This window comes from Oryzias latipes, chromosome 9 (genome assembly GCF_002234675.1).
Source record: "Oryzias latipes chromosome 9, ASM223467v1".
In the NCBI taxonomy this organism is placed as follows: Eukaryota; Metazoa; Chordata; class Actinopteri; order Beloniformes; family Adrianichthyidae; genus Oryzias; species Oryzias latipes.
The window spans coordinates 32,847,183-32,871,175 of record NC_019867.2 but is presented as its reverse complement, the minus strand read 5'-3'; the positions used below and the strand labels follow the sequence as shown (position 1 = coordinate 32,871,175).

At 47.2% G+C, this 23,993-nt stretch overlaps 1 protein-coding gene across 3 annotated transcripts in view; it reads left to right on the top strand.

Moving 5' to 3' along the window:
• The window catches only part of fras1 (Fraser extracellular matrix complex subunit 1), a 144,419-nt gene that overhangs the window by 104,197 nt on the left and 16,229 nt on the right, over positions 1 to 23,993 (top strand). For all 3 annotated transcript variants that reach the window (XM_023958905.1, XM_023958906.1, XM_023958907.1), the window contains 19 exons: positions 5,619 to 5,772; positions 6,584 to 6,847; positions 7,293 to 7,481; positions 8,733 to 8,852; positions 10,923 to 11,102; positions 12,021 to 12,145; positions 14,136 to 14,276; positions 15,655 to 15,882; positions 16,854 to 16,967; positions 17,929 to 18,079; positions 19,110 to 19,269; positions 19,389 to 19,557; positions 19,625 to 19,871; positions 20,921 to 21,265; positions 21,651 to 21,811; positions 21,922 to 22,069; positions 23,131 to 23,336; positions 23,500 to 23,656; positions 23,781 to 23,981. In XM_023958905.1, the coding sequence (XP_023814673.1) occupies positions 5,619 to 5,772; positions 6,584 to 6,847; positions 7,293 to 7,481; positions 8,733 to 8,852; positions 10,923 to 11,102; positions 12,021 to 12,145; positions 14,136 to 14,276; positions 15,655 to 15,882; positions 16,854 to 16,967; positions 17,929 to 18,079; positions 19,110 to 19,269; positions 19,389 to 19,557; positions 19,625 to 19,871; positions 20,921 to 21,265; positions 21,651 to 21,811; positions 21,922 to 22,069; positions 23,131 to 23,336; positions 23,500 to 23,656; positions 23,781 to 23,981 (3,460 nt within the window). The remainder of the gene's footprint in view (positions 1 to 5,618; positions 5,773 to 6,583; positions 6,848 to 7,292; positions 7,482 to 8,732; positions 8,853 to 10,922; positions 11,103 to 12,020; positions 12,146 to 14,135; positions 14,277 to 15,654; positions 15,883 to 16,853; positions 16,968 to 17,928; positions 18,080 to 19,109; positions 19,270 to 19,388; positions 19,558 to 19,624; positions 19,872 to 20,920; positions 21,266 to 21,650; positions 21,812 to 21,921; positions 22,070 to 23,130; positions 23,337 to 23,499; positions 23,657 to 23,780; positions 23,982 to 23,993) is intronic.

Sequence of the window (23,993 nt, the reverse complement as noted above, 5' to 3'; positions counted from 1 at the left end):
ATGTAGAAACTGAGTCGGCCTCTCTTCCATAAGCTGGGAGTTTATTCCATAAAACAGGGGCTTGGTGGCTAAACGCTCTACCTCCAACCGTACTTTTACTAATTCTAGGAACCACAAGCAGTCCTGCATTTAGTGAGTGAAGTGTTCTGATTGGTTGGTAAGGGACTATGAGGTCCTTAATATAGGACGGGGCCATTCCATGTAAGGCCTTATAGGTTAACAGGAGGATCTTGAACTTGATTCTAGAATCAACTGGGAGCCAATGGAGCGAAACCAACACAGGAGTGATGTGATCTCTTCTGCTAGTTCCTGCTAACAATCTAGCTGCTGCGTTCTGAACAAGCTGGAGACTTCTTAAGGAACTCTTAGGACACGCTGCTAACAAGGAGTTACAGTAATCCAGCCTCGACGTAACAAATGCATGGATGAGTTTTTCAGCATCACTCTTAGAAAGTATATTTCTGATGTTTCTCTTTCGGCTTTTCCCATCAGGGGTCGCCACAGCGAACGAGTCGCATGGTAAACTTGGCAATGTTTTACGCCGGATGCCCTTCCTGACGCAACCCTCTCAAAGCCACCGGGCTTGGTACCGGCACAGAAGTAGAGAAGGGAACAGGGAGCAGCCTGGAGTCGAACCCTGGTTTCACGGGCGGAAGGCGCCGCAAACCAGCACGAGCTAAACCGGCTCCCCTAGAAAGTAGATTTCTGATCTTAGCAATAATCCACAGGTGAAAAAAGGCAGTTCTGCACGCCTGAGATATGTGAGCCTTAAATGATAAATCCTGGTCAAATAAAACCCCAAGGTTTCTAACTGTGGAATTGGGGGCTATACTTATGCCATCCAGGGAGACTATCTGAGCAGACAGAGCAGACAGAGCATCTCTGAGGTTTTTAGGACCTAGTGGCTGGGTAGCTCGGTTGGTAAGGTGACAAGCTACCATGCAGGAATCCAGGGTTCGATTCCCGGAGGGGAATAAGCAATGGTACTGGGGGGGGGCTATTACCATATCAATGGCGAGCAGTTAACATCACCCAGTGGGGGTCCTTAGGCAAGGCCCTCAACACTACTGCCTCCCGAGCGCAGTTCAGCTGCAGCTCACCGCTCCCCCAGGGGATGGGTCAAATGCAGAGAAGAATTTCCCCATTGAGGGATGAATACAGTATAAATTTATATATATATTGTATAATGACCTCAGTTTTTTCTGGGTTCAAGAGGAGGTCATTAATTGTCATCCAGGTCTTGATGTCACTGATGTAGGCATTCAGTTTCTCTATCTGGTCATTCTGGTCAGGCTTCATGGATAAATACAACTGCGTATCGTCGGCATAACAATGAAAATTAATGCTGTGTTTCCTGATTATGTTTCCTAGGGGTAGCATATAAAGCGTAAACAGGATCGGTCCCAAGACTGAGCCCTGTGGGACTCCATAGTTGACTCGAGTGCACTGAGAGGAATGGCCATTTACATTAACGAACTGATACCTATCGGACAGATAGGATTTAAACCACTGGAGAGCAGATCCTCTGATCCCTATGTCCTGCTCTAATCTATGGAGTAAAATACCGTGGTCGATAGTGTCAAAGGCTGCACTGAGGTCCAATAGGACCAGAATAGAAAGTAGTCCCTTTTCTGAGGCCTATAACAAGTCATTAGAGACTCTAACTAGTGCAGTTTCCGTACTGTGGTGGGGTCTAAACCCCGACTGAAAGTCTTCAAAGTGGCTGTTGTCCTGTAGGTGGCAGTAAAGCTGCTTAAGTACAACTCTTTCTAGGATTTTAGAAATAAAGGGCAGGTTTGATATCGGTCTATAGTTGACCAAGATGCTAGGATCCAAACTGGGCTTTTAAAGAAGAGGTTTAACAACTGCATATTTAAAAGACTGTGGCACGTAACCCGTTTCCAGAGAGGCATTTATCATTGTTAATATGGGATCATTAATTAGGGGAAAAGTTTCTTTAAAAAGTCTAGTGGGAATTGGGTCTAACAGACACGTTGAGGATTTGGAGGACGTAATAATTGATGTTATTTCCGCTTGATCCACAGCAGTGAAGCAGTCTAATGTTACAGAGGTTTCTATGGATGCCTCCATTTCTACCGCTTCAGCCTGTTCTGGACTGATAGTAGGAATAACTTGATTTAACTTATGTCTAATATTTGAGATTTTACTATCGAAAAATGTAAGAAAATCATCAGAGCTGAGAGAAACAGGAACATGTGGTTCTACTGAGCTCTGACTGCGAGTTTATTTATTTATTTATTTATTTATTTATTTATTTATTTATTTATTTATTTATTTATTTATTTTTAACTTGTCCTGTCCAACAGCTGGGCAGACAGATGAGAGCTGAGGGCCTCTTGTGTTGGACATATTTTACTTTAACAAGAGGGGTTATTAATCTTCAGACAAACCAGAGGTATGTCTGAATAAACCCCTTTTGTAATTGAGGCCAAACTTTATTAATTTCAATCATGTTTGAAAATCTTTGGTGTTGGACCGGACGGAAAAGGAAAGAAGGGAAGAAGAGAGAGGGACGCTAGAGAGAGGGGGGGTAGGGGGGTGATAATAGGAGGGGAAGGGGGATAAGACCATGAAGCAGCATAAAGCAACAAGTTTACTGGTTGTTAATCATTATGGTAAGGTTCAAAACCAACTAGTGTGAAATATTTCACACTAGTTGGTTTTAAGGCATAAGTATGCGTGTGAACACTATCTGTTTTGTGTACATGTCGACAGGTGGACATTTTTGCAACTAACAGGTGTGTTTATAACATTTGAGTGTGTGTGTGGACAGGCTCCGCCCTTTTTTTTTGTTTTTTTTTTTCATTTGAACCTTACCATAATGATTAACAACCAGTAAACTTGCTGCTTTATGCTGCTTCATGGTCTTATCCCCCTTCCCCTCCTATTATCACCCCCTACCCCCCCTCTCTCTAACGTCCCTCTCTCTTCTTCCCCTCTTTCCTTTTCCGTCCGGTCCAACACCAAAGATTTTCAGACATGTTTGAAATTAATAAAGTTTGGCCTCAATTACAAAAGGGGTTTATTCAGACATACCTTTGGTTTGTCTGAAGATTAATAACCCCTCTTGTTAAAGTAAAATATGTCCAACCCAAGAGGCCCTCAGCTCTCATCTGTCTGCCTAGCTGTTGGACAGGACAAGTTAGAAGAAAAAAAAAAAAGAAAAAAAGGTTCAAATGCAGTACAAAAAGGGCGGGGCCCGTCCACACACACACTCAAATGTTATAAACACACCTGCTAGCTGCAAAAATGTCCACCTGTCGACATGTACACAAAACAGATAGTGTTCACACGCATACTTATGCCTTAAAACCAACTAGTGTGAAATATTTCAGTCATTCAGTCATGCAAACTATTAGTGCAAAGGTGAGCTAACACCTGTGCTCAGGTGAGTGTTTATGTTCTTCTAAAATGGATGGTGGAACGTGGAAAGAAGGAGGGAGAGTGCCCAGCCATCCCCACCCCAAGACCCCCACCGCAGCAGCAGCGGCAGCCGGAATCCCCCCAACGCCACACGGGAACCGGCAGGGAACAACCGCCGCCCGGGCGACCAAGCCCGCCACCCAGGCCAGGGCCAGCAGGGCCGCCGCAAGGCCCCCAAAGCCAGAGGCCAGGGAGGCACGGAGGGAAAGAGAGCGCCGCCCCAGCCCAACCAGGAGAGCAGCCCCCCCGCCGCGCCGGGAGAACCCAACGCAGGGCCCCACCGGAGAAGGACGCCCACAGCCCCAAACGAGCACCCCACCACCACCCAGGAGTTCCGGGCATCCCCCCGCCCCAACCCCAGGTACGAGCCAGGACCCCCCAAGGGAGACCCGCTCCGCACTCCAGGCAGCCACCCGCCTGGCCCACGGTTGGTCCAGGGAGGAGCGAGGCAGGGGGCCCGCCGCCCCCGCCCAGGAGGGGGGAACCCCGGGGAAAAAAAAGAGGGCCCACAAGGGGTGTTGTAAATATGGCCCGACCAGGCTCGGCCACAGTTGGAAATTTGGCGGGGCCCAGCATTCAGGAGCAAGGACCAGAACCCACCCCCCAGGGACCAGACACCCCCGGCTCAGATGTAATGTGAACTGCGAGTTAATTTAGCTATAGTGCTAAAAAGAAATCTTGGATTGTTTCCATTCTCTGATATTAAGGTTGAATAGTACTGGCTTCTAGCTCTACGCAGAGCTTTTTTATAATTTAATAGGCTATGTTTCCAGATATCCAGAGACTGCTCTGAACCAGAGCGGCGCCATTCTCTTTCCAACTTACGGGTTTCTTGTTTAAGAGAACGAGTTTCAGCGTTACTCATCTCTGTCTTTCCCAGCATCCAAAGGCTTGGACAGTAATTTCTGGGGAAGTCAGTCATGGTTCTGTCTAATTGTACTGTTCAAGGCCCACCCCCCTCCCCCATCACCTAACAGATCAGATCATCCTCCAGCCTGCATACAGGCCATGTGCCCTGTTCCTGTCTGTCTGCCCCTCTCCCGTGCTGGTGGAGTTGGGTGAAGAGTCGCCTCCTCCCCTGATCCCACCCCCTACTCACCTGTTTCCATTAACACACCTGCAGTATAAACACCCAGCTCATTCCCTACACAATGCCAGATCGTCCAGTGTTCCCTCTCTATTCCTGCCTGCCCGCTTTGTTCCTCACACTCTCAGCTCCAGTCCTGATCTCCAGCTCCTGAAAATGCGAGCCAAGCTGCTCACCTCCCTGTCCAGCTCCTTCCCGGTCCAGTCTCTTCACCTGATTAAGACTTCTGGTCTCCATAAACTGTCTGTGGGGTTTGACAGCAGCACTGGGGGCTCCACCTGCAACTGTTTGGACTTATTTTCTGTTCACATCAGACTGTAAACACTACTTAGAGTCCTGCCACATTCAGAATATACAGGTGACACTGAGGTGTGGTCAAGAGGGGGAGTACTAGGACCACATTCTTCTGAACAGCCCCAAGACCAAAGACATGATGGTGGACGTCCGGGAGTCCCACTGTCTCCAGTGGGTCATGAGGAGCAGAACTGGTCCCCATAACCCTTGTGCTATCGTAGATGACCCCCCCCTTCCATTGAGGTGTTCTCCCTACCATGACAAAGGTGGATAAAGGTGGAAAGATTTCATGTAATCCATGGACACCAGTGAAGATCACAAATCATTGAAGAAAAAAGGTTCAGAGCACTGTCTAATGGGTCTAGATGACCCAACTCCCAATGGTAAAGTGCCTAGGATAGCACAAGGGTTACATAGACATTCTCTACAAGAAAGATCTGAGCCCCCTGCTCCTCCTCTGAGGAGTTTGGACCTTTTTTGGAAAGATTCTTCACGTTTTGCCAGACGATGGGGGCGAACCCCCTTCCCTGGGTTTCACTGCTGGATCAAATGGTCATAAATGCTGTGCTGAGATGGTCCAGCAGAATCTCATTCTTCTTCAACCGTCTGTCGCTGATCTGCAGGAGAAACCACTGGAGCTGCTCAGCTGCTGCCTCTCTGTTTCTTCTGAACTTGAATCTGAGTGGGTGAAGCTGACGGTGTGTCTGGAACTGTTGTCTTATGATGTGAGCAAAACGGTAGCAACAGGAAAAGCAGGATCAAACTGCAACGCTTTTGTTTCCCCCCACAACAGAGTAAAGAGAACAGTGAGCTGATAATGTCGGCCAACAGCATCCATGTGGAGGAAAAGTCTGGAGTTGTCATCACCAACTCTTCTCTGAGCGTCCTCGCCAAAGACACGCCGGAGAACGACATCCTCTTCACCATCATCAGGATTCCCACCTATGGTGAGAACATGTTCACTCCTTAAAGGAGGTTTCTGCTTCCAAATGCTTTCTTTTCCTAAAACGTCTTTTTAGAAACACCGTTTCTTATGACAGCTTAAGTTAGGAGAGGAAATGCATTCATGTTGCAAAGATAGACAATGCTGGGGATGCAAAACATAAATGAGGAAATCAGTCTTAATACTCAGTACTAAATGAAATGAATAAAGTAAACTGATAAGAAAGTTCATTTTATATAAAGGAAAATAAATGTAGAAAAATTTGCAACTAGCTTCTCCTTTTCTTGTACAAACAAGAACTGCCTTAAGTCTATTAAGTGTCTCCTCCTACAAAATATCTAATGACAGGAGGATTGACACCAACAATACAGCATGTGTCCTCTGCACATTCACATGTGCTGACAGAGGCATGCTGGGAAATATCACTTAAATGGTTAAAGACAGATTCTGAGCTTAAGCAGAAGTCATGCAGACATCCTACCATTGCTCCAGGAAACAGATGAGGCTTTCTTCTCTGCTGGACCTGAAAAAAATGAGTCCCTGGCTACTAGTGAATGCAGACAACCTTTGAAAATGCAAAACAGTTTCAAACCAGCAGAACGTTTTCATTCAAGCAGTCATCTGACTGCAGCAACTAGCTCCGCCCTCCTCGCTCTGGGCTATCACTGTTAGAAGCCAAATGACAGGAGCCAATGGAATAACTGCAATCTGTAGAAATGTGGCCTTTTTGTGTGCTTTAGGTTTGTAGAGCTATATTAGCTTGACCCCCCACCCCCCACCTTAGAGGTTCAGTGGTCGGTCTTCTGTTTCCTCAGGAAAACTGCGCAGACGGCAGTTCTACTCGCAGCCACTGGAGAAAGGCCGCGTGCTGTCTCAGGGGTCCACCTTCACCTACCAGGACATTTTGGACCAGCTGCTGGTCTACACACCCGACACGGTCAATGTGGGTTCCGATGAAATGGGTTTCAGCCTCACAAACGGCGTCCACACCCGCACAGGCCGCCTGCACTTCACCATGGACGCGAGGCGCAGCGAGGGGCCCCGCATGACCGTCAACAGAGGCTTGCAGCTTCCAGCAGGTGAGACAGAAAGTCCTCAAAGATGAGACAGTTCCTCCCGGATCTCATGAAAACCGCCGGACTTCTTAAGTCTCTCAGGAAAAGTTTGGAAGAAACTCCTGGGTTCGGGCTTCAGCTATCTATTTTGGGTTTGAGTTGCAGGCAAACTCGTCATCTTTTCTAAGCAGACATGTGAAGCTAGTTTGTGTTCAGGTGAACGGAGCTCCAAGTCAACATTGGCACTAGTCTCCCAGTAAACTGTGGTTTGTTTAGCTCTGTGGTCAAGCAGCAGCTTTCTGAACCAAAATGGTCTTAAACCAGAAACAAGCTGCTTTTGGCTTGAGGAGGTTCCTCAGCACTGGATGTGAGGCACGGGGGCGGAGTTTCTGCTGTGGATGGAAATCTGGAAATGGATGCTTTTTGACTAAAGCAGTCTACAGCGGATTGAACTATGGTGTGCTCTCAGGATCGACATCTGGCATCACAGAACAAAACCTGAAGGGCTCCGACATCGACTCAGACAGCGTGAAGCTGCGGTACGTCCTGACCAAAGACCCGCCCGCCGGCACACTGCTGCTCAGCAGGAACGGCCGAGCCCAGGCGCTTTCTGTCAAAGGTCCCATTCAGAGCTTCACCCAGGAGGACGTCAACGCAGGTCTGTGTCTGCTTAACTTCTGCTTTGTTCAATAAACTCATCATTTCTCGTCTTGAAAGAATTTGAAACGGTGAAGTGTTCCACATCATTTCCCTCTGCTGGCTCTACCGCTGCTGTTCCACTCATACCAACATCACTGCTGACCCAGCACTCCTCTAACTTACACATCAAAGAGAGAAAGGTGGTGAAAGGTTTTATTCTGTCACTTCACTGATTCTTGGAACCGCCCACCTCCTCATGGGCGGAGGTGGGCAGCCCCTCCTTTGCTATCTTCCTGACCCCCCACGGGGTGGGCGGGTGTTTGCCTGGTGCATGGGGGGTCTCGCTTGGGGGGCCCTGGCTCGTGCCTGGGGTTTGGGAGAGGGTATGCCCGGAACTAATGGATGGTGGTGGGCTGCTCGTCTGGGGGGCTCTCCGGGGGGCTGGGTTGGGGCCTGCACTCTCCATGCTCCTCTGGTGGGCGGATTCCCTCTATCGGGGGGGGGGGGGGGGGGGGTTATCGCTCCCGCTTCGGTGGGGGTCTTGGTGTGGGCACGGCCGGACACTCACCCTCCTTTTACATTCCATCATCCACTCCAGCAGAACATAAAGACCGACCTGAGCACAGGTATCAGCTCACCTTGTTTGTGTGACAGAATGAAATGCTTTACATGTGTTGGTTTGTGTGCATGTGTGTGTGAACTGTTGTTGTGTTGAGTACATGTTGACATGTTTGTATGTGAACATTTTTGGAGTCAACAGGTATGTTGGCAACACCTGGGTGTGTGTGTGTAAATAGGCCCCGCCCCTTTTGACTAACATTTACACCAGACAGTAATGATGATGATCCTCCAGCGTCTCGTTGCTTAATGATTGACCCCCCCCCCCCCCCACCTCCACCTCTGTAAACATCATATATATATAAATAATAAATAGAGTTTTGCCTAAATAACAAAAGGGGTTTATACAAATACACTCCTAGTGTGTCAAAAGACCCAGAACCGCCTGTTGGAGCAGTAAAATATGTGCAACACCAGAGGCCTTCAGCTCTCCTCTGTCTGCTCTGCTGTTGGACAAGTTCAGATAAAAAGAACAAGAGTTTGAAACCCGACACAAAGGAGATTTTGATTGGCCCTGGTGTCTCCGTGGCTAAAGGCCAGAAGCTCTGGCTGTGGGAGGATGCAGCTTGGATGGGTGGAGCTGCAGCGTGATGCTGGTCCATCTGTCTGCTGAGGCTCACCAAGTGCTGACTCGGACATCTTCCCTTCGCAGGTCTGCTGCAATACCGCCACGAGAAAGGAGAGAAGGGGGGCAGCCTGTCCTTCATGTTTAACCTGGTCGATCCTGAAGGCAACAAACTGATCGATCAGTCCTTCTTCATCAGCGTACTCGGTGGGTCTTCCTCACACCTCAGATTTGTTTTCTTCTGGCGCTGAGTGCAGATGCAGCTGAGTCCTTCAGTGGAAGTCAGGGTTAGAGGTTCTTCGTCAGTCAGGTTTTTACAAATCAGATATTTTGTAATTAAAAACTTTCATGAGAAGCTGATTTTACAGTTTGCAGCAAAAGTTATTGTGTCAAACGTCACCTTTTTAGAGGGACGTAAGAACAAAGATGATGAAGATTTCCCTGTTTAGTTAGAATAAAGAGAGTTCAAACATGCTGCTGCTGAGGCTCTACTTCTCCTGGATAACATGGTTCATCTGAGGGTCACAACCCAGATCCTCATGAGCTCTGGTGCAGTTACACGTGTTAGCATGTCCAGCTAATCAAAGACACTTGATGACAGCAGCTGTGAGCTTTCTGGGTCCTGTGCCGTTCAGAAGCAGCAGATGTTGCTGCATGCACATCTGGAAGTTGCCATCAAACATTTCCAAACGAATTTTCTGCCGTTAAAAAGCCAAACATTTTCCAGCATCTTCATCTTCACAAACTGCTCTGAAATGTTAAAAACAGTAAAGCTGCATTTCAGACTGCAGAAGGTTATTGTGGTTTCTTTTAAATAAAACAGGATCCCACTCAGGTTTAATGATGGCAGCTTGCCTTATTTAGGCTTTGGATGAGGCAGGTCAGGCGTTGCCTCCCCTGTCAGCATCCTCACCTGCCATCATCAGATGTAAACTAACGATAAAATACATATTTATCCACCAACTTGTGCTATATACAGTATGCATCTTCAGTATGATTCTAAGCATTTTAACCATTTTATCCTCTAAATCTCTGGGATGTTTCCTCTTCAGTTTCAGTCGACTGGCAGGTGAGGCAACACCTTGAACGGCGCAATACCTAGGTTAACTTTATGCTAACTAAGTGAATGCCCAAAACGTAATGCTTTATTCAAATGATTATCCATTTTAGACAGATTTAATCCATGACTTATTCAGTGTTAGGATCCAGCTTCAGCTGCACTGAGGTGTGGCAGAATGCTGAGACCAGACAGGATTTGATTTGTTGGATTTACATATTTGTACATCTGACTCTGAAAAAGACGCATCAGCCACAAACCTTTCTGCACATCACTGCTTACAAAAAGTAGGAAACCTGTAGAAGGAAGACAATAAAGCCCATGAGCAGAAACATCACACCAGGTTCAGGGCACGGCGGTGGTGGAATATTCATCTGGACTGTTTTCTCCAGACTTGGATCATGGTCATAATACCAAACACAGAGTTTGTTAAAAAACAGATACCAAAAGGTTCTTTTTTTCTGCTTGTGCTTAGAAATGTTACAGAGTGGTGCTGATAGAAGAAGCTAAACTAAGAACTCTTTCTATCAATCTGATTTTGATTTGATTTGAAATGGTTTATTTCAAGCAATCAAACAGGAATAATACAATCATCAGTTATCCATTCATAAAAAGACGTATCAAATTTGGGATCATTAGACATCCAATTAAATATTGCTTGAAAGGAAGTGGAAGGAAGCGAACTTCTATAATCTATAATCCCACCCCTGTTCCACCGTAACCATTTTATCACATGATTTATCATTATCCAGTTCATAACTTTATCAGACAGAATGAAGAATCCTTAGGTATCAATCATGAAGTAAAGAGCTTTTTGTTCACTGACAGCAGAATCATTTTATGGTTTAACTATTTAGGAATGAAAAGCCTGCTTCTGTTAGGCTTAGAACTAGTGAATTCTTTCTATGCCCTGTGATTGACCCGCCCCTCACCTGAACAACACAACCTAATGGCTGTGTGCCCCCCCACTCAGGAGCGGTGGGGGGTGGGGGGGTGGTGGCTGTGAGGGCTTATGGACATTTTCTGCAGACACCCTCCACCTACCTAAAGCTTCGTTTTCAGTCTTCAGGAATCGGTTTCTGCAGATCTCACAAACATTTCTCCTTTTTCATTCATCCTCTCATCTATTCCACTGTTTGGCTGCACAGTCCTTTTCCAAATCTTTTTGCCAAAAGAAGGACATGTCTTGGGTGTGGGGCTAACTTTCTGCTGTCATGCAGAGGATCGTCTCCCCCCCTCTGTGGGGGTCAACAAAGGCCTGGTCCTCGATGAAAACTCCATGAAGAAACTGACCACCATGCAGCTGTCAGCCAGTGACCAGGACAGCGAGCCCAGCGAGCTCGTCTACCGCATCACCAAGCAGACCAGTCTGGGTCACCTGGAACACGCAGCCAATCCAGGTAGGACGCCATCAGAGCTGCCGTCGGTTTCCTGTCTGGTCACGTTACACGGCTGCAGTCAGGAGCCTAAAACCTACTGTGCTTCAACAACATCTGAGGATGTGTGGTTTTGTGTTTGTTGTGTAACAACAATGGTGAGCATTATTGTGAAGGAGTTGAACACCGTCTGACTTGTCGGTCAATTTATACTCTTTCTGATTATTGCAGCACATAAACAACAGCACAATTCACTTGAAAAACTTCCCATCATGCCCTCTGACACATCTGCCGCTGCCTCTTCTAGGCATTCTGGGTAGTGTAGTCAACCCACATCATGTGTTTCTCTAGTTTTGCTTGTGGCTCCTTGTAACACAGTGACATGATCTCTGGGTGCCTCCTGTACATCCTGCTGGTTCCTCTGGCTCCACCAGTGGGATGGAGCTAGGGGTCCTTCATGGTCGTCAGCCAACAAACCGTGCAGGTCGAGTCCAGAAGCTTGTTGTCCTCAGCGTCCAGCTGGAGCGGTGGAGAGGCTGCACCTGCTCTCCAGCCTCAGCTGCTATCTCAGCTCCATGTGGCCCGCCCGCTTCAGGAGGGCTTTGACTGAAAGCTCATCATCGTCGGATTCAGATAATTGTTCGTACAGAGTTTGGTTCTCCTGAGGGTTCTTCTGGTGGGGAAGCTTTCTTTCTCCAACTGCCCAGTTTCCTTCCAAATACAGGGGATGGGATTTAAAAGCTTAAATGTATTTGCTGGTCATCTAACCTGCCCAGAGCATCCCTAACGACCCCCTGCAACCGTAGATTAGTCAGTGAACCTCACAACAGAGATCTGAATCTGATTTCACTCTGGACCAGAGTCCTCCTGGCCCCAGGAGGCTGTGGGAGAAGGACCAAGGAGAAGCTGGTCTCTATCTGCAGCCTCTTCTGTTCTCTCCAGGCACCAGGATCAGCTCGTTCACACAGGCGGATCTGGCGTCACGCAGCATCCAGTACGTCCACACCAGTGAGGAAGAGAAGCATGCAGACCAGTTCTCCTTCACTGTGTCTGACGGCACCAATGAGGTGAGCGAGGCCAGAGCCTGTCGAGTGTAGAGGTGAGGTTCTGAAGCCTTTACCTGCTGGCAGGTGTGGAAGCGGGTTTGTGTCCGATGAGGCACTGACAGATTTACAAGCATAAGAACCCAAAAAATAATAATTATAATAATAATGGATATAATTGATCTGCTTTTCCTTCAGTGTGTCAATCATTCATTCCTACTTGGTGATGGTAGCTACTGCTGCAGCCACAGCTGCCCCGGGGCAGACAGACGGAGGCGTGGCTGCCAGGACGGCCCCTCTGACCATCTCCAGGACATTCATTATTTGCCCCCCTATGAAAATGTCATTTTTTCACAAACATTTTCCAGGTGCTGTCAAACAGAGCAGAGAGTTTTAACAGGGTTAGGGTGTTGTATGTTTCTACATGTAAAATAATGTAAGCATCCAAAATGAAGCTAGGATGTTAGGAAAAGCTGTCAAAAAGGATTTGCTCTGTTTAACAAAACTTGGGAGATACGTAGTTATAAAAAAATTAAAGTTCCATTGAGAATCTAATCATTTGGGGCCAGTTGTTCAAAAAGTTTAATCTGGATCAAAATGATCCGGATTTGAAAAATCACATTTCCTCCTATGCAGGATCAGGTAATCCGTCTTACTTTTATGCCAGTTTTTCAAAGCAACATTGGACTGGATCACCCTGATCCAGATACACAGTTTTCAAGATTACCAAATCCAGATTACCTGTGCTCTAAATGGGAGAACATATCACAACACGGGCTACCAGCTATGTGAAGAACAGGTAGAAGAGCCAACATGGGGTCACTGTGAGAGTTTGTTATTCTGAGACAAAACACAAAAATTACAAACATCCACTTCCATTCATAATTTCTTTTATGACCCCTCATCTGAGTCACAAAAAATAAAAACAAATATACATTAACAAATACATTGTGGATATTTTGAAAACGTCTTAGATAAAATGGCTAAATGTCCAATAGTTAACAAAATAAAGAATGTTCAGGGAGTTTTTTAATCTGAGGAGGAGAGAGCAGCATTTCCAGGCTCTGCTTTTAGGAGGATCTGCAGTTCTGCTTTGGTTGTTTTGACTTTACTGAATAGCTTAACTGGTAGCCTATGTCTACTGTATCTACTTTATCACTGTTACAACCGTTACACAAGTCAAGTGCAAAATATAAATAAAAGCATAAACACTAAATGAAACAATTGTATTATTAGACCAATTTTAAAGTTTTTCTACATTTCCCTCCTGGAATCCACCTTTAAATCCGACCCCCTATTGGGATCAGGATAATCCAGTTTTTTTGGATTCTGTGATCTAATCTGATTTCAGATTCCTTCTTCCCCTTTTGAACAACCCATTTTCTAGATTTGATCCAATCCGATCACCAAAATCCGATCATCTTACCTTTGAACAACTGGCCCTTGGTTCTCAAGTGTCTTTGCCAGCTGCTGATTAGGTTTCAGATCAGGATCTTTAATTAATGTAGCAGCTGATAATCAGACCCACAAAGACTGAAAAATGTCAAACGTGAAGCGATTCCAAAGTGATGTCCTCCATGGTGAAACTGCACCCCCCCCAACACACACACAAACACATGCGCATACACACGCATAGACAGCGGGTTTGTCGTCTGATTCAGACAACAAGCTTTCAGTGGAAGTTGGACAAATGTTGGTCAGAACCTCACCGGTACCCACGCTGTGGTTCAGACCACATCCTTCTACAGCGGGGGAGCCCAGATGCAGGACTGGGGGGCCAGTGTCCTACATGTTTTCCAACCTGCCGTTGAAGCTCCTTATTGGCTGAACACACCTGATCCAGGTAATCAGCAGCAGATCAGGCAGGATTTTGGAAAACCAGCAGGAGGTCAGCCCTCCAGGCCTGGATCTGGCCTGTTCTACATATTCTGACTAGAATACATGTTGTTCTGTAAAATAATGGATGGATGAAGGCTGAAACAGATCAATGAAACAAAGTTCTTGCCGTCTTCAGGTGGCTCAGACCTTCTACATCACCATCAAGCCGGTGGACGACTCACTGCCTCTGCTTCAGGTCCCGGGCATGAGGGTGCAGGAGGGCGTGAGGAAGACTATCACCGAGTTTGAGCTGAAAGCCACTGATGTGGACACAGAGGTAGGACAGCCACTCCTCACACATGCTTTGATTCACATTCTCTCATTTTCCACTTCCTTTTTTTCAACTTGTCCTGTCCAACAGCTGAGCAGACAGATGAGAGCTGAAGGCCTCTTGAGTTGGACATACAGTACAGACCAAAAGTTTGGACACACCTTCTCATTCAAATGAATGGGAAGGTGTGTCCAAACTTTTGGTCTGTACTGTATTTCACTGCTACAATAAGGGTTATGAATCTTCTGACACAGAAGGTGTATATTTGAATAAACCCATTTTGTCATTTAGACTAATAAAGCAACAAGTTGCTGAAAGTTTATCATCATTACTGTCTGGTGTAAATGTTGGTCTAAAAGGGGCGGGGCCTGTCCACTCAGGTGTAACAGACATACCTGTTGGCTCCACAAATCTTCACATACAATCATGTCAACATGTACATAACACAACAACAGTTCGCACACACATGCACACAAACCAACACGTGTAAAGCATTTCATTCTGTCACACAAACTGTTAGTGCAAAGGTGAGCTGACACCTGTGCTCAGGTGGTTCTTTATGGAGTTATTTCAGTCTCATATGTTCTGCTGGAGTGGATGATGGAATGTAAAAAACTAAAAAGAGGGATAGTGCCCAATCATCCCCACACCAAGGCCCCTGCCAAAGCAGAAGGTATGGTAGATAGAGGAAAACCGCAGCCGGCCAATCACATCCGCCATCCAGGCCAGGTCCAGCAGGACTGCCCACAGGGGCCCCCAACGCCAGACAACAGGGAAGCACAGGGGGACAGAAAGTGCAAGCTCCAGCCCAACCAGAAGAGCAGCCCCCCCGCCACGCCTGGAGGGCCCAACGTGCCCCGGGAGAGCCCCCCCAGCCCCACACAAGTTGCCCACCACCACCCAGGAGTTCTGAGCATCCCCCCACCCTAACCCCAGGCACGAGCCTGGGCCCCCCAAGGGAGACAAGCCCCGAGCAGCCACCTGCTCACCCCGCAGGAGGTCCACTAGAGAGCGAGGCAGGGGCCGCCCACCCCAACCCAGGAGGAAGACGCTCAAGAGAAGTGGGGGTCCACAAGGAGTGTTGTAAACATGGCCCGACCAGGCTCACCCAATGTTGGAATTTCGGAGAAGGCCGGAGCCCGAGGGCAAGGAACAGAACCCCTACCACAGGGACACTGATCCCCCAGGCTTAGATGTGATGTGAACCATGGCTCCTGGTCTTGCCAGAGAAGCAAGTTCCTCCAGCTCCTCTGGGGGGACTCTGAGGCAATCACGTGCCAGTCAAGTCTCTCCAGAATGCTGTGGGTCTTCCTCAGGGTCTCCATCCACTCTTCTGAATACGTCTCATTGTGTTTATGGTTCTTTTTTACTGGGTCTTGTGCAGGCGGACTCCATCACCTTCACCATTGTCCAGCCCCCTCGCCACGGCACCGTTGAACGCACCAGCAACGGGCAGCACTACAGACAAACCAGCAGCTTCACCATGGAGGACATCTACCAAAACCACATCAGCTACAACCACGATGGCTCCAACTCGCTCAAAGACCGCTTTACCTTCACGTTGACCGATAGCACCAACCTTCTCTTCATGGTGGAGGAAGGCGGCAAAGAGGTTGGTTTCAGTGTTTGGGGTATGTTCTTGTGTTTGCTCCCATTGTAAGATCTGGTTTGAGCCAGAGAAGGGATGGGTGTGCAACTTAGGTTTGAAGAAAAGAAGCGTGCCCCCCCCATCAGCCTTTGGGATTCATTTTAACAACCCCCCCCCCCGACCCCTAGACCACACTCAGAATACAAAACATCCTGTAACCTCTGGAGGAAGTGTGGAAACTCAACCCTCAACCTCCTAATCAAGTCTCTGTGTGTAGAGTTGGAATGGAAACAGGTGAGCGGCTGGACGTGGTGCTTTTACTGCCTTTGGTTCAATGAGGTTTTGGGAAAAAGACACGTCTGGCTGTTTCTTTCTTTCTTTTAACAAACATTTCTATTTTAATCAAATGTTCATGAACTTGTGCTGCTAGTTCATGTGTTAGCTTGTTTGCTAGAGGTACCTTCTGCGTTTGAAGCTTGTCCACAAGCCCAGACGTGATGGGGGGGTCTGCTCTATTCCTGACCTCTCTCCTGTGGCACATGAGCCTCTTCAGACATGTTCTTTCTCTAGTTCTGTGTTTCAGTTTCAAACCTTGCTTGTACCCTCACACACATGACAGTTGTGTGTCATTTTAAAGTGTGGAACACAACTGTTAGCCTGGACATAACGGGTTCTTCAGAAGTGTTCCAGTGTACTGTCTCTCTTAGACGTTGTCCTCTACGTCTTTCTAGTGTCTTATTTTTATGTATTTATTTAGATTTATATTAGTTATTTGTTGTTGGCAGATTCACTTGTGCATTTTGAAATCCATCCATCCAATTCTTTATTTCTATCTTCTTTAGGTACTTTCATTTCTTTTTCCAGTTTTGTTTTATTTTGATTCTGACACACTGACAAAGCATTACGGACATTTAAAGGAGACGATCTTTTATTATTGAAACTGTTGAAACTGAGCATCTTCAGAAATGTCTCTCATCAACTGTTTTTCCCTTCAGATTGTGACAGCTGCTCCTCAAAAGTTCAAAATTGAAATTTTGCCGGTTGATGACGGGACGCCTCGAATCGTCACCAATCTGGGACTGCAGTGGCTGGAGTACATGGACTCCAAGGTGCAGCTTTCTGTTTTCTACCAGTACAACTTGGTTCAGATGTCTTTAGTCATAGATAATAACTGGTGTTTGTTAGTAATGAAGGTTCAGCATGAGCCCGACGGAAACCTCGGACCATTGCAGAGGGACTCAGTTCAAGTGTTTTACGTGTCCATCGACCTTTAAAGGCTTTGTTTTAACAAACAGAGGTGGATCTGTACAGTGAGGCGGGAAATGGAAGGATGTACAGCAGGTTATGGTGATCAAAATCAGACAAGGAGAAGTGTTGACAGGTTCTACAAGTGTGGACAGAGAACTTTGAAGAGCTGATGAATGAGGAACAGGTTAGAGAGCACAGAGGAGAAGAGGTGGATGTTGTGGAGCAGCAGGTAGCAAAGATCAATAAGGATAAGGTGAGGAAGAAGAGGAGAGAAGAATAGAAAGGCAGTTGGTCCAGACCTGTTGAGGTATGAAGGCGTTTTGAAGAGGAGATAAAGGTTTCTGATTGGACTGTTAGTGAGAGGATGTCTGCACAACGGAGCAGAAACGTTCTGGTATCCGTTTTGAAGAACAGGTTAGAGACGTTACTGAGGAATAAGATGATGAGTCAAGGAAGAGAGAAGGTCCGAAGCAGCTGCATGGTGTCTTTGTAGATCTAGGGAAAGTCCAGGACAGGATCCAGAGAGAGGAGCTGTGGTTTAGAGGAGGACGTCTGGAGATGTCCTGTAGGTGTGAAAGAGGAGGTCAAGGTGGAGGTGGGACTGCACCAAGTCTCAGCTTTGAGCTTGTTTGCTGTGGTGATGGACAGGTTCTCTTTGGGACCAGAATGGATCAGGACTGAATCCATCAGAGGAACAGATCCTAGATGTTCTGGAGATCCATGCAGGAAAGCAGATGGAGATGTTTGAACATGTTGAAAGGGGGAACAGAGATGATGTGGTTGAAAGGATGCTGATGTACATTTCTGTTTAATGTTGGTCAGGCCACCAACCTCATCACCAAGAAAGAGCTGCTGACCATGGACCCTGACACGGAGGATGGACAGCTGGTGTACGAGGTTACCACAGCGCCTAAGAAAGGCTTCCTGGAGAGCAAACTAAGACCTGGAAGCCCCATCAGCACCTTCACACAAGGTAGACCCCAGCAGTTCCCCTTCATCAGGATGGCAGGCTAAAACTGTAGTTTCTCAATACTAATAGAAATGAGTGGTCATCATTACCATGTCCTCTTCAGATGATTCACTGAAACTGGCATGTTTCTGGACGGTTATGGTTCGGTCGAACAAACAAAGCCCCTCGTGACAAATCCAAACTCTGAGGTCTTAACCTCTGGTATCTTATCCTACAGACTTAGGCAGTGTGGGGTGTTTGTGAAGCAGGACCACCCTGGTGTTGGTGCTCCACCATGCTTATGACCAGGAGCCAAGGCCTCCATCTGTGATGCACAAAGATAATGATTAGGATGTTTGATGTAGACATTCAGTCAGTCTATAAAAACACGATTGCTCATCTGACAAGAAAGAGTTTTGATTGACTGTGAGATGTTCACAATGTTTTCTAGTTGGTGAAGAAAAGAGGTGCTCTCATAGTCCAACCAGAGAGGACCAAAACCGAGCTGTCATCCCAGAGTCTCTGCTTTTAAACCTCTGTGTGGATTCACTCAGTTTCTTACAAATAAATAAAAGTAGTACTGGTGAAGCAGTGAGACCATCTGTGCTCCTCGTCCTCTTGGGTTTCTTCTTTCTCTGCGTGACTCTGAAGGTAAAGTTTCAGTTCCGAATAGAATCTAAACGTTTCTGCCCTTTCAACTGTTTCCTGTGCATTCTTCAGTGACTAAATGTTACTGTAAATCTCAACTTCTTGCAAATCTGACATTTGAAATCGGGCCTGGTGATTGGAGAAGCTGAGCAAAAGTGTTCAAGCTGTTGCTACATCTTTTTCCACTGCATAACCCTTTGTACCTGCTGTGGGCATTATTGTAACCACAAAAACCGTACGGGAGCGGTCACATCTGGCTCTGGACGAAAACGGTTAGGCGATCTAACTGAGACACAACAGGCAGACATAGTTTGGTCATGCTAATGCACATATATGTGAAAACCACATACCGGGACATGCCAGGCAGGTAAATTCAGACTAATTTTGTGTTCTTGGCTCTTTGTAGCCGACGTCAACCTTGGTCTGATCCGCTACGTGCTGCATGAGGAGAACATCCTAGATACAATGGATAACTTCAAGTTCCTGGTCAAAGACAGCAAACCCAACGTGGTCAGTGACAACGTCTTCCACATCCAGTGGTCCCTCATCAGCTTTCAGCATAGGAGGTGTGTGTTCATGTCAGCTGAAACAAAGCCCCAACACCCCGCGCTGCGCTTCCTTCAGATGTGAAGCAGCCAAACCGTGCCGGCTCTCAAACACGCCTTGTCCTCTGCTGTTCCTTCAGCTACAACGTGAGTGAGAAGGCCGGCACCGTAGCTGTGACCGTGAAGCGTACCGGCAATCTCAACCAGTACGCCATTGTGCTGTGCCGCACTGAGCAGGGCAGTGCTGTTTCCAGCAGCGGCTCTGGATCCCGGCTGGACCAGCAGGATTATGTGGAGTATGCTGGACAGGTACACGAGCTGCAGAGAAACACCTGCACACTTCCATTAACTCCCCCTAATCCAGTCCACTCCACAGGTTCAGTTTGATGAGCGCGAAGACACCAAGGTGTGCAACATCATCATCAACGACGACAAGCAGTTTGAAGGGATGGAGAGCTTCCACGTGGAGCTGAGCATGCCGGTGTACGCCCTGCTGGGCAGGAACACTCGGGCTGCGGTTCACATCAACGACACCGAAGACGAGCCCACTCTGCAGTTTGACAAGAAGACCTACCACGTCAACGAAAGCAGCGGTGTCTTCGCCGCCCCCGTGGAGAGGACAGGTATGCACACGGCTAAACCAAGAAAAGAGTTGTTTTTTTAAACTATGCAGGAACTTTTTTCCTTCTTAAAATGTAAATATTACCTAATCCTAAAAAGAATCCAGGAAAGATATCGTTTGATTCTAACCAATAGCACCAAAGCATTTGTTTAACACTTATAAGCTGCTGCTGCTACAGGAACGCATAAGGAGAAAAAAATAGTTTTTATTAAGATATAAATTGGCATATGATGACATCATAGTGAAGTGCGTGAACTTTTCAGGAAGATCCTATTAGCAAGCAAGAAAATGTCTCCAAGATGCATCATGTAGTCAATACAATCAAAACAGATACAATTGGAAAATCCTCCATCTTCATCTCCATCTCAAGGTGGTGTTAAAGCAGTTTTTATAAGCTGTACTAGACCTGGAAAGCAAAAGGACTGATAAGGCGGTGTTGATCTGCTGCAGCATTGGTGATAACCACACGCCTCTCATTTATAGTACGTTCTGAATTCTGAATGACTGGCACCGTTGAGTTTGTGGTGGTCTAATTCTAATAAACACCAACATTCATTCCATTTATTCATTTCTAGAGCAGCTTCCACCACCAGACAAGGAGCCCAAAGTGCCGAACAAGCAAAGCAGAATACACTATGTTAACATAAAAAGCACAGAAGACACACGAACAGATTATAAAACAGAAACCAACTGAATAAAAAAGGCAGCTGGGCAGATACTTCCGCACGATAATGGAGGAACAGTTTGGATTCAAGTTTGGTCTCAAACATTTCCTGTGGAAAACTTTTAGATTTTATTCATATAAGAGATTCCAGAGGAAGAATTGGGACCAAATGTCTTTGCACACGAGTAGAGCTTTACGAACAGGCGGTTAGAACTTAGGAGCCTCTATAGTTTAGTGGGAGAAGTGAAACAGAAATGCAGCAGAATAAAGTATAATACTCAAATATAAGCAAAAAGCAGCAGAGCCAACTGCCCGCTTTCAGCTGTCAGATCACCACCAGAAACAGTCCAAAGACGTCACAGGCTCCTCCCTCTCCTTCCCTTCAGGGGACACCTCCAGCACCGTGTCGGCCCTTTGCTACACCGTGGCCCGGTCCGCTCAGGGCAGCAGCCTTCACGCTCTGGAGTCCGGCTCGGACTTCAAGAGCCGCGGCATGGGCACGGACAGCCGCGTCATCCTGGGGCCCGGCGTCAGCATGTCCACCTGTGACGTGAAGCTCATCGATGACAGCGAGTACGAGCTGTCAGAAGAGTTTGAGCTGGTGCTGTCAGATGTGTCCGAAAACGCTCGAGTGGGAGATGTGGTCGTGGCCAAGGTGGTCATCGACGGGCCCAACGATGCATCGACGGTGTCGCTGGGGAACGCCACCTTTACTTTCAGCGAGGACGCTGGTATGAAAACATTCACTTCTGTTCTGGAAGATCAGTGAGGTGACCGGCTCCTGAGACGGCTGGGAGAGGGTTCACGTCACTGATGGGTGGTCAGAAACGCCACACAGACGGACATTTTGTCTTTGACCTGGACACCTCTGTGCAGCCTCTCCTGCTGCCTCAGAATGTCCACACCCAACAGTCAGTCCAAGCTCCTGTCTCAGACGGTTCCCTTTAGTGCTATCAGCATCCACGGTTAAATGAGTGGAAAATGAGAACGCGGTGACAGTCTTTGAACGTCTAACGAAGCTGCTTGTCATCACTCTGCTGTCACTTCTTCAGCAGCACAGAAACACCACCTTTTCCATTGGTTCCACCCTCCTTTCCTATTGTCCTCCCTCTCCAGGCACCATAGAGATTCCAGTGCTGCGACATGGCAGTGACCTGTCCTCTCTGACCTCTGTGTGGTGTGCCACCAGACCCTCAGACCCCCCTTCAGCCAGCCCGGGGGTCGACTACATCCCCAGTTCCAAGAAGGTGGAGTTTAAAGCAGGAAGAACTGTGGAGGTGGGTTTCTCTGCTCCCAGCGTTCCGATGTGTGCAGACACAGCGGAGCCGGATAATGTGATTGATATGACCCGAACAGCCCATCTGAAGCTCTGCGTTCTGCATATCAGACTTGCAGCCTGACCATCATGGACGACATCCAGAGCCCTGCCATCGAGGGGGCCGAGTCCTTCGTGGTGTTTCTCAGTTCCCCTCAGGGCGCTGTCCTCCAGGAGCCCTATGAAGCCAGCGTGGTCATCAGCGACACCTTCCAGGACAGTGCGTGCAGTAACACCTCACTTCCATGACCCGTTGGGATAAAATGAAAACTTTTAGGACTGTTTAATAGCCCCAGCAGAACAGCAAATATCTACATGTGACTCTTTTTATCCACTCATTAAGCTCAAGTCAAATGCGATGCTGCTGCAGGTCTCAGTCATTAGACAGGAGCACGGTTACCATGGTGACCACAGTGACCACAGTACACAGTATGATAAAGATATGAGAGTTTCTGAACTTTTGGTGTTGAAGTTGGTCCAGTTCCTGTCCAGAGTGCTGGGATGTATGGAGAAGGAGGCCAGCGGGCTCTCAGTCCTGCAGTTACACCTAAGACCTGTGGATTCCAGCAGATCACTTCAGAAACCTGCCCCCTCTTTAGCGCCCAGGGCACGATGTCAGGGATGACCATCAACATCACATTTGGACTCATGTGACCACAGACTGAAACAGTCCATTTGAAAAGAGTCTGGGTCCACAGGACATCAGTCCTTCTAGACCAGGTTCAAAGATGGCCTCCTTTACGTAGTTTCACCTGCAGACGAGGAGGACGGAGGTTTTAAAGTTTCCAGGATCGTTAGAAACGTCACTGACGAGATCATGTCCATGACGGACGCTCTGTGGGACAGAAGACCACAGACGGAGTCCTCATTTGATGATTCTCCTCTCTGTAGATGCTGACATTAAGTAATGTCGTTTTAAAAACATTGTTAGACATTTTTAAAGACTCTTTGGAATCCCACTGCAATCCTCAGCTGATCTGTTCTCAACGCGTCTCCAGAGGTCTTTTAATCAGGATGATGCTGTTTTTAAGCAAAAACTAGGATAGAATTGCAGTTTTAATCTGAATTGTTTTTATAAATGTCCTCCATCAGAATAATGCTACAAGAACGTGCTAGAAACCATTTTCTGTAACAGCTTGCTGAGTCTCCGCTCATCCTAACTTCTAAGACTCCTCTCTCTGTTGATGCATTTTGCCTCCTGACTCTGTCTTTGTTATGTTGATTGTAATATACAACACTTGTGTGTCCAGAAGCTGGAACAAGAGCTGTTCTCTTTTTCAGTTCCCAGCATGCAGTTTGAGAAGAGTCTCTACACAGTAAAGGAGAAGGACGGCATCCTCCACGTCCCCATTATCCGGACTGGTGACCTGTCCTTCAGGTCGTCGGTGCGCTGCTTTACCCGAACCATGTCCGCCGCGGTGATGGACGACTTTGAGGAAAGAAGGAACACGGACGAGTCAAGAATCACTTTCCTGAAAGGAGAAAAGGTGGAAATAATTTGATAAAGTTTGTGACTTAGAGCTCCAAATATGTTTTAACTGTAGGATTAGTTAAGGTTCAGTTAGCATTTAATCATCTTTATTCATTTGTTCCTTCATTCCATGGTCTTTTCTGTCCCTGGAACTTAAAGACTGTGGCTCTGTCCTCCAGGTGAAAAACTGCACTCTTCACATCAGCGACGACTCGGTTTTCGAGCCTGACGAGGACTTCCAGCTGCATCTGGGGACACCTCTGGGTGACCACTGGAGCGGTGCCATGGTGGGCCTCAATGACATCGTCACCATCACCATCACCAATGATGAAGATGGTATGCAGTGAAACTTTGTCTTTCAACTAAAGGGTCTCTTAGCGTTTTGTTTCTCTGTGAATGAAAAGCAACGGATGGAAAGGAGCTTCTGGTTTTTGTCCCCTTTCCTTCCCTGTCCCTTCAGCTCCCACCATCCAGTTTGAGCAGGCGTCATACCAGGTCAGAGAGCCCCCCGGTCCTGATGGTGTTGAGGTGCTCAGCATCAAGGTGATCCGCCAGGGGGATCTGGATCGAACATCCAAAATCCGCTGTAGCACCCGGGACGGCTCAGCCCAGTCCGGACTTGACTACAACCCAAAGAGCCGGGTTCTCAAATTTAGTCCGGGTCGGTGCCTAA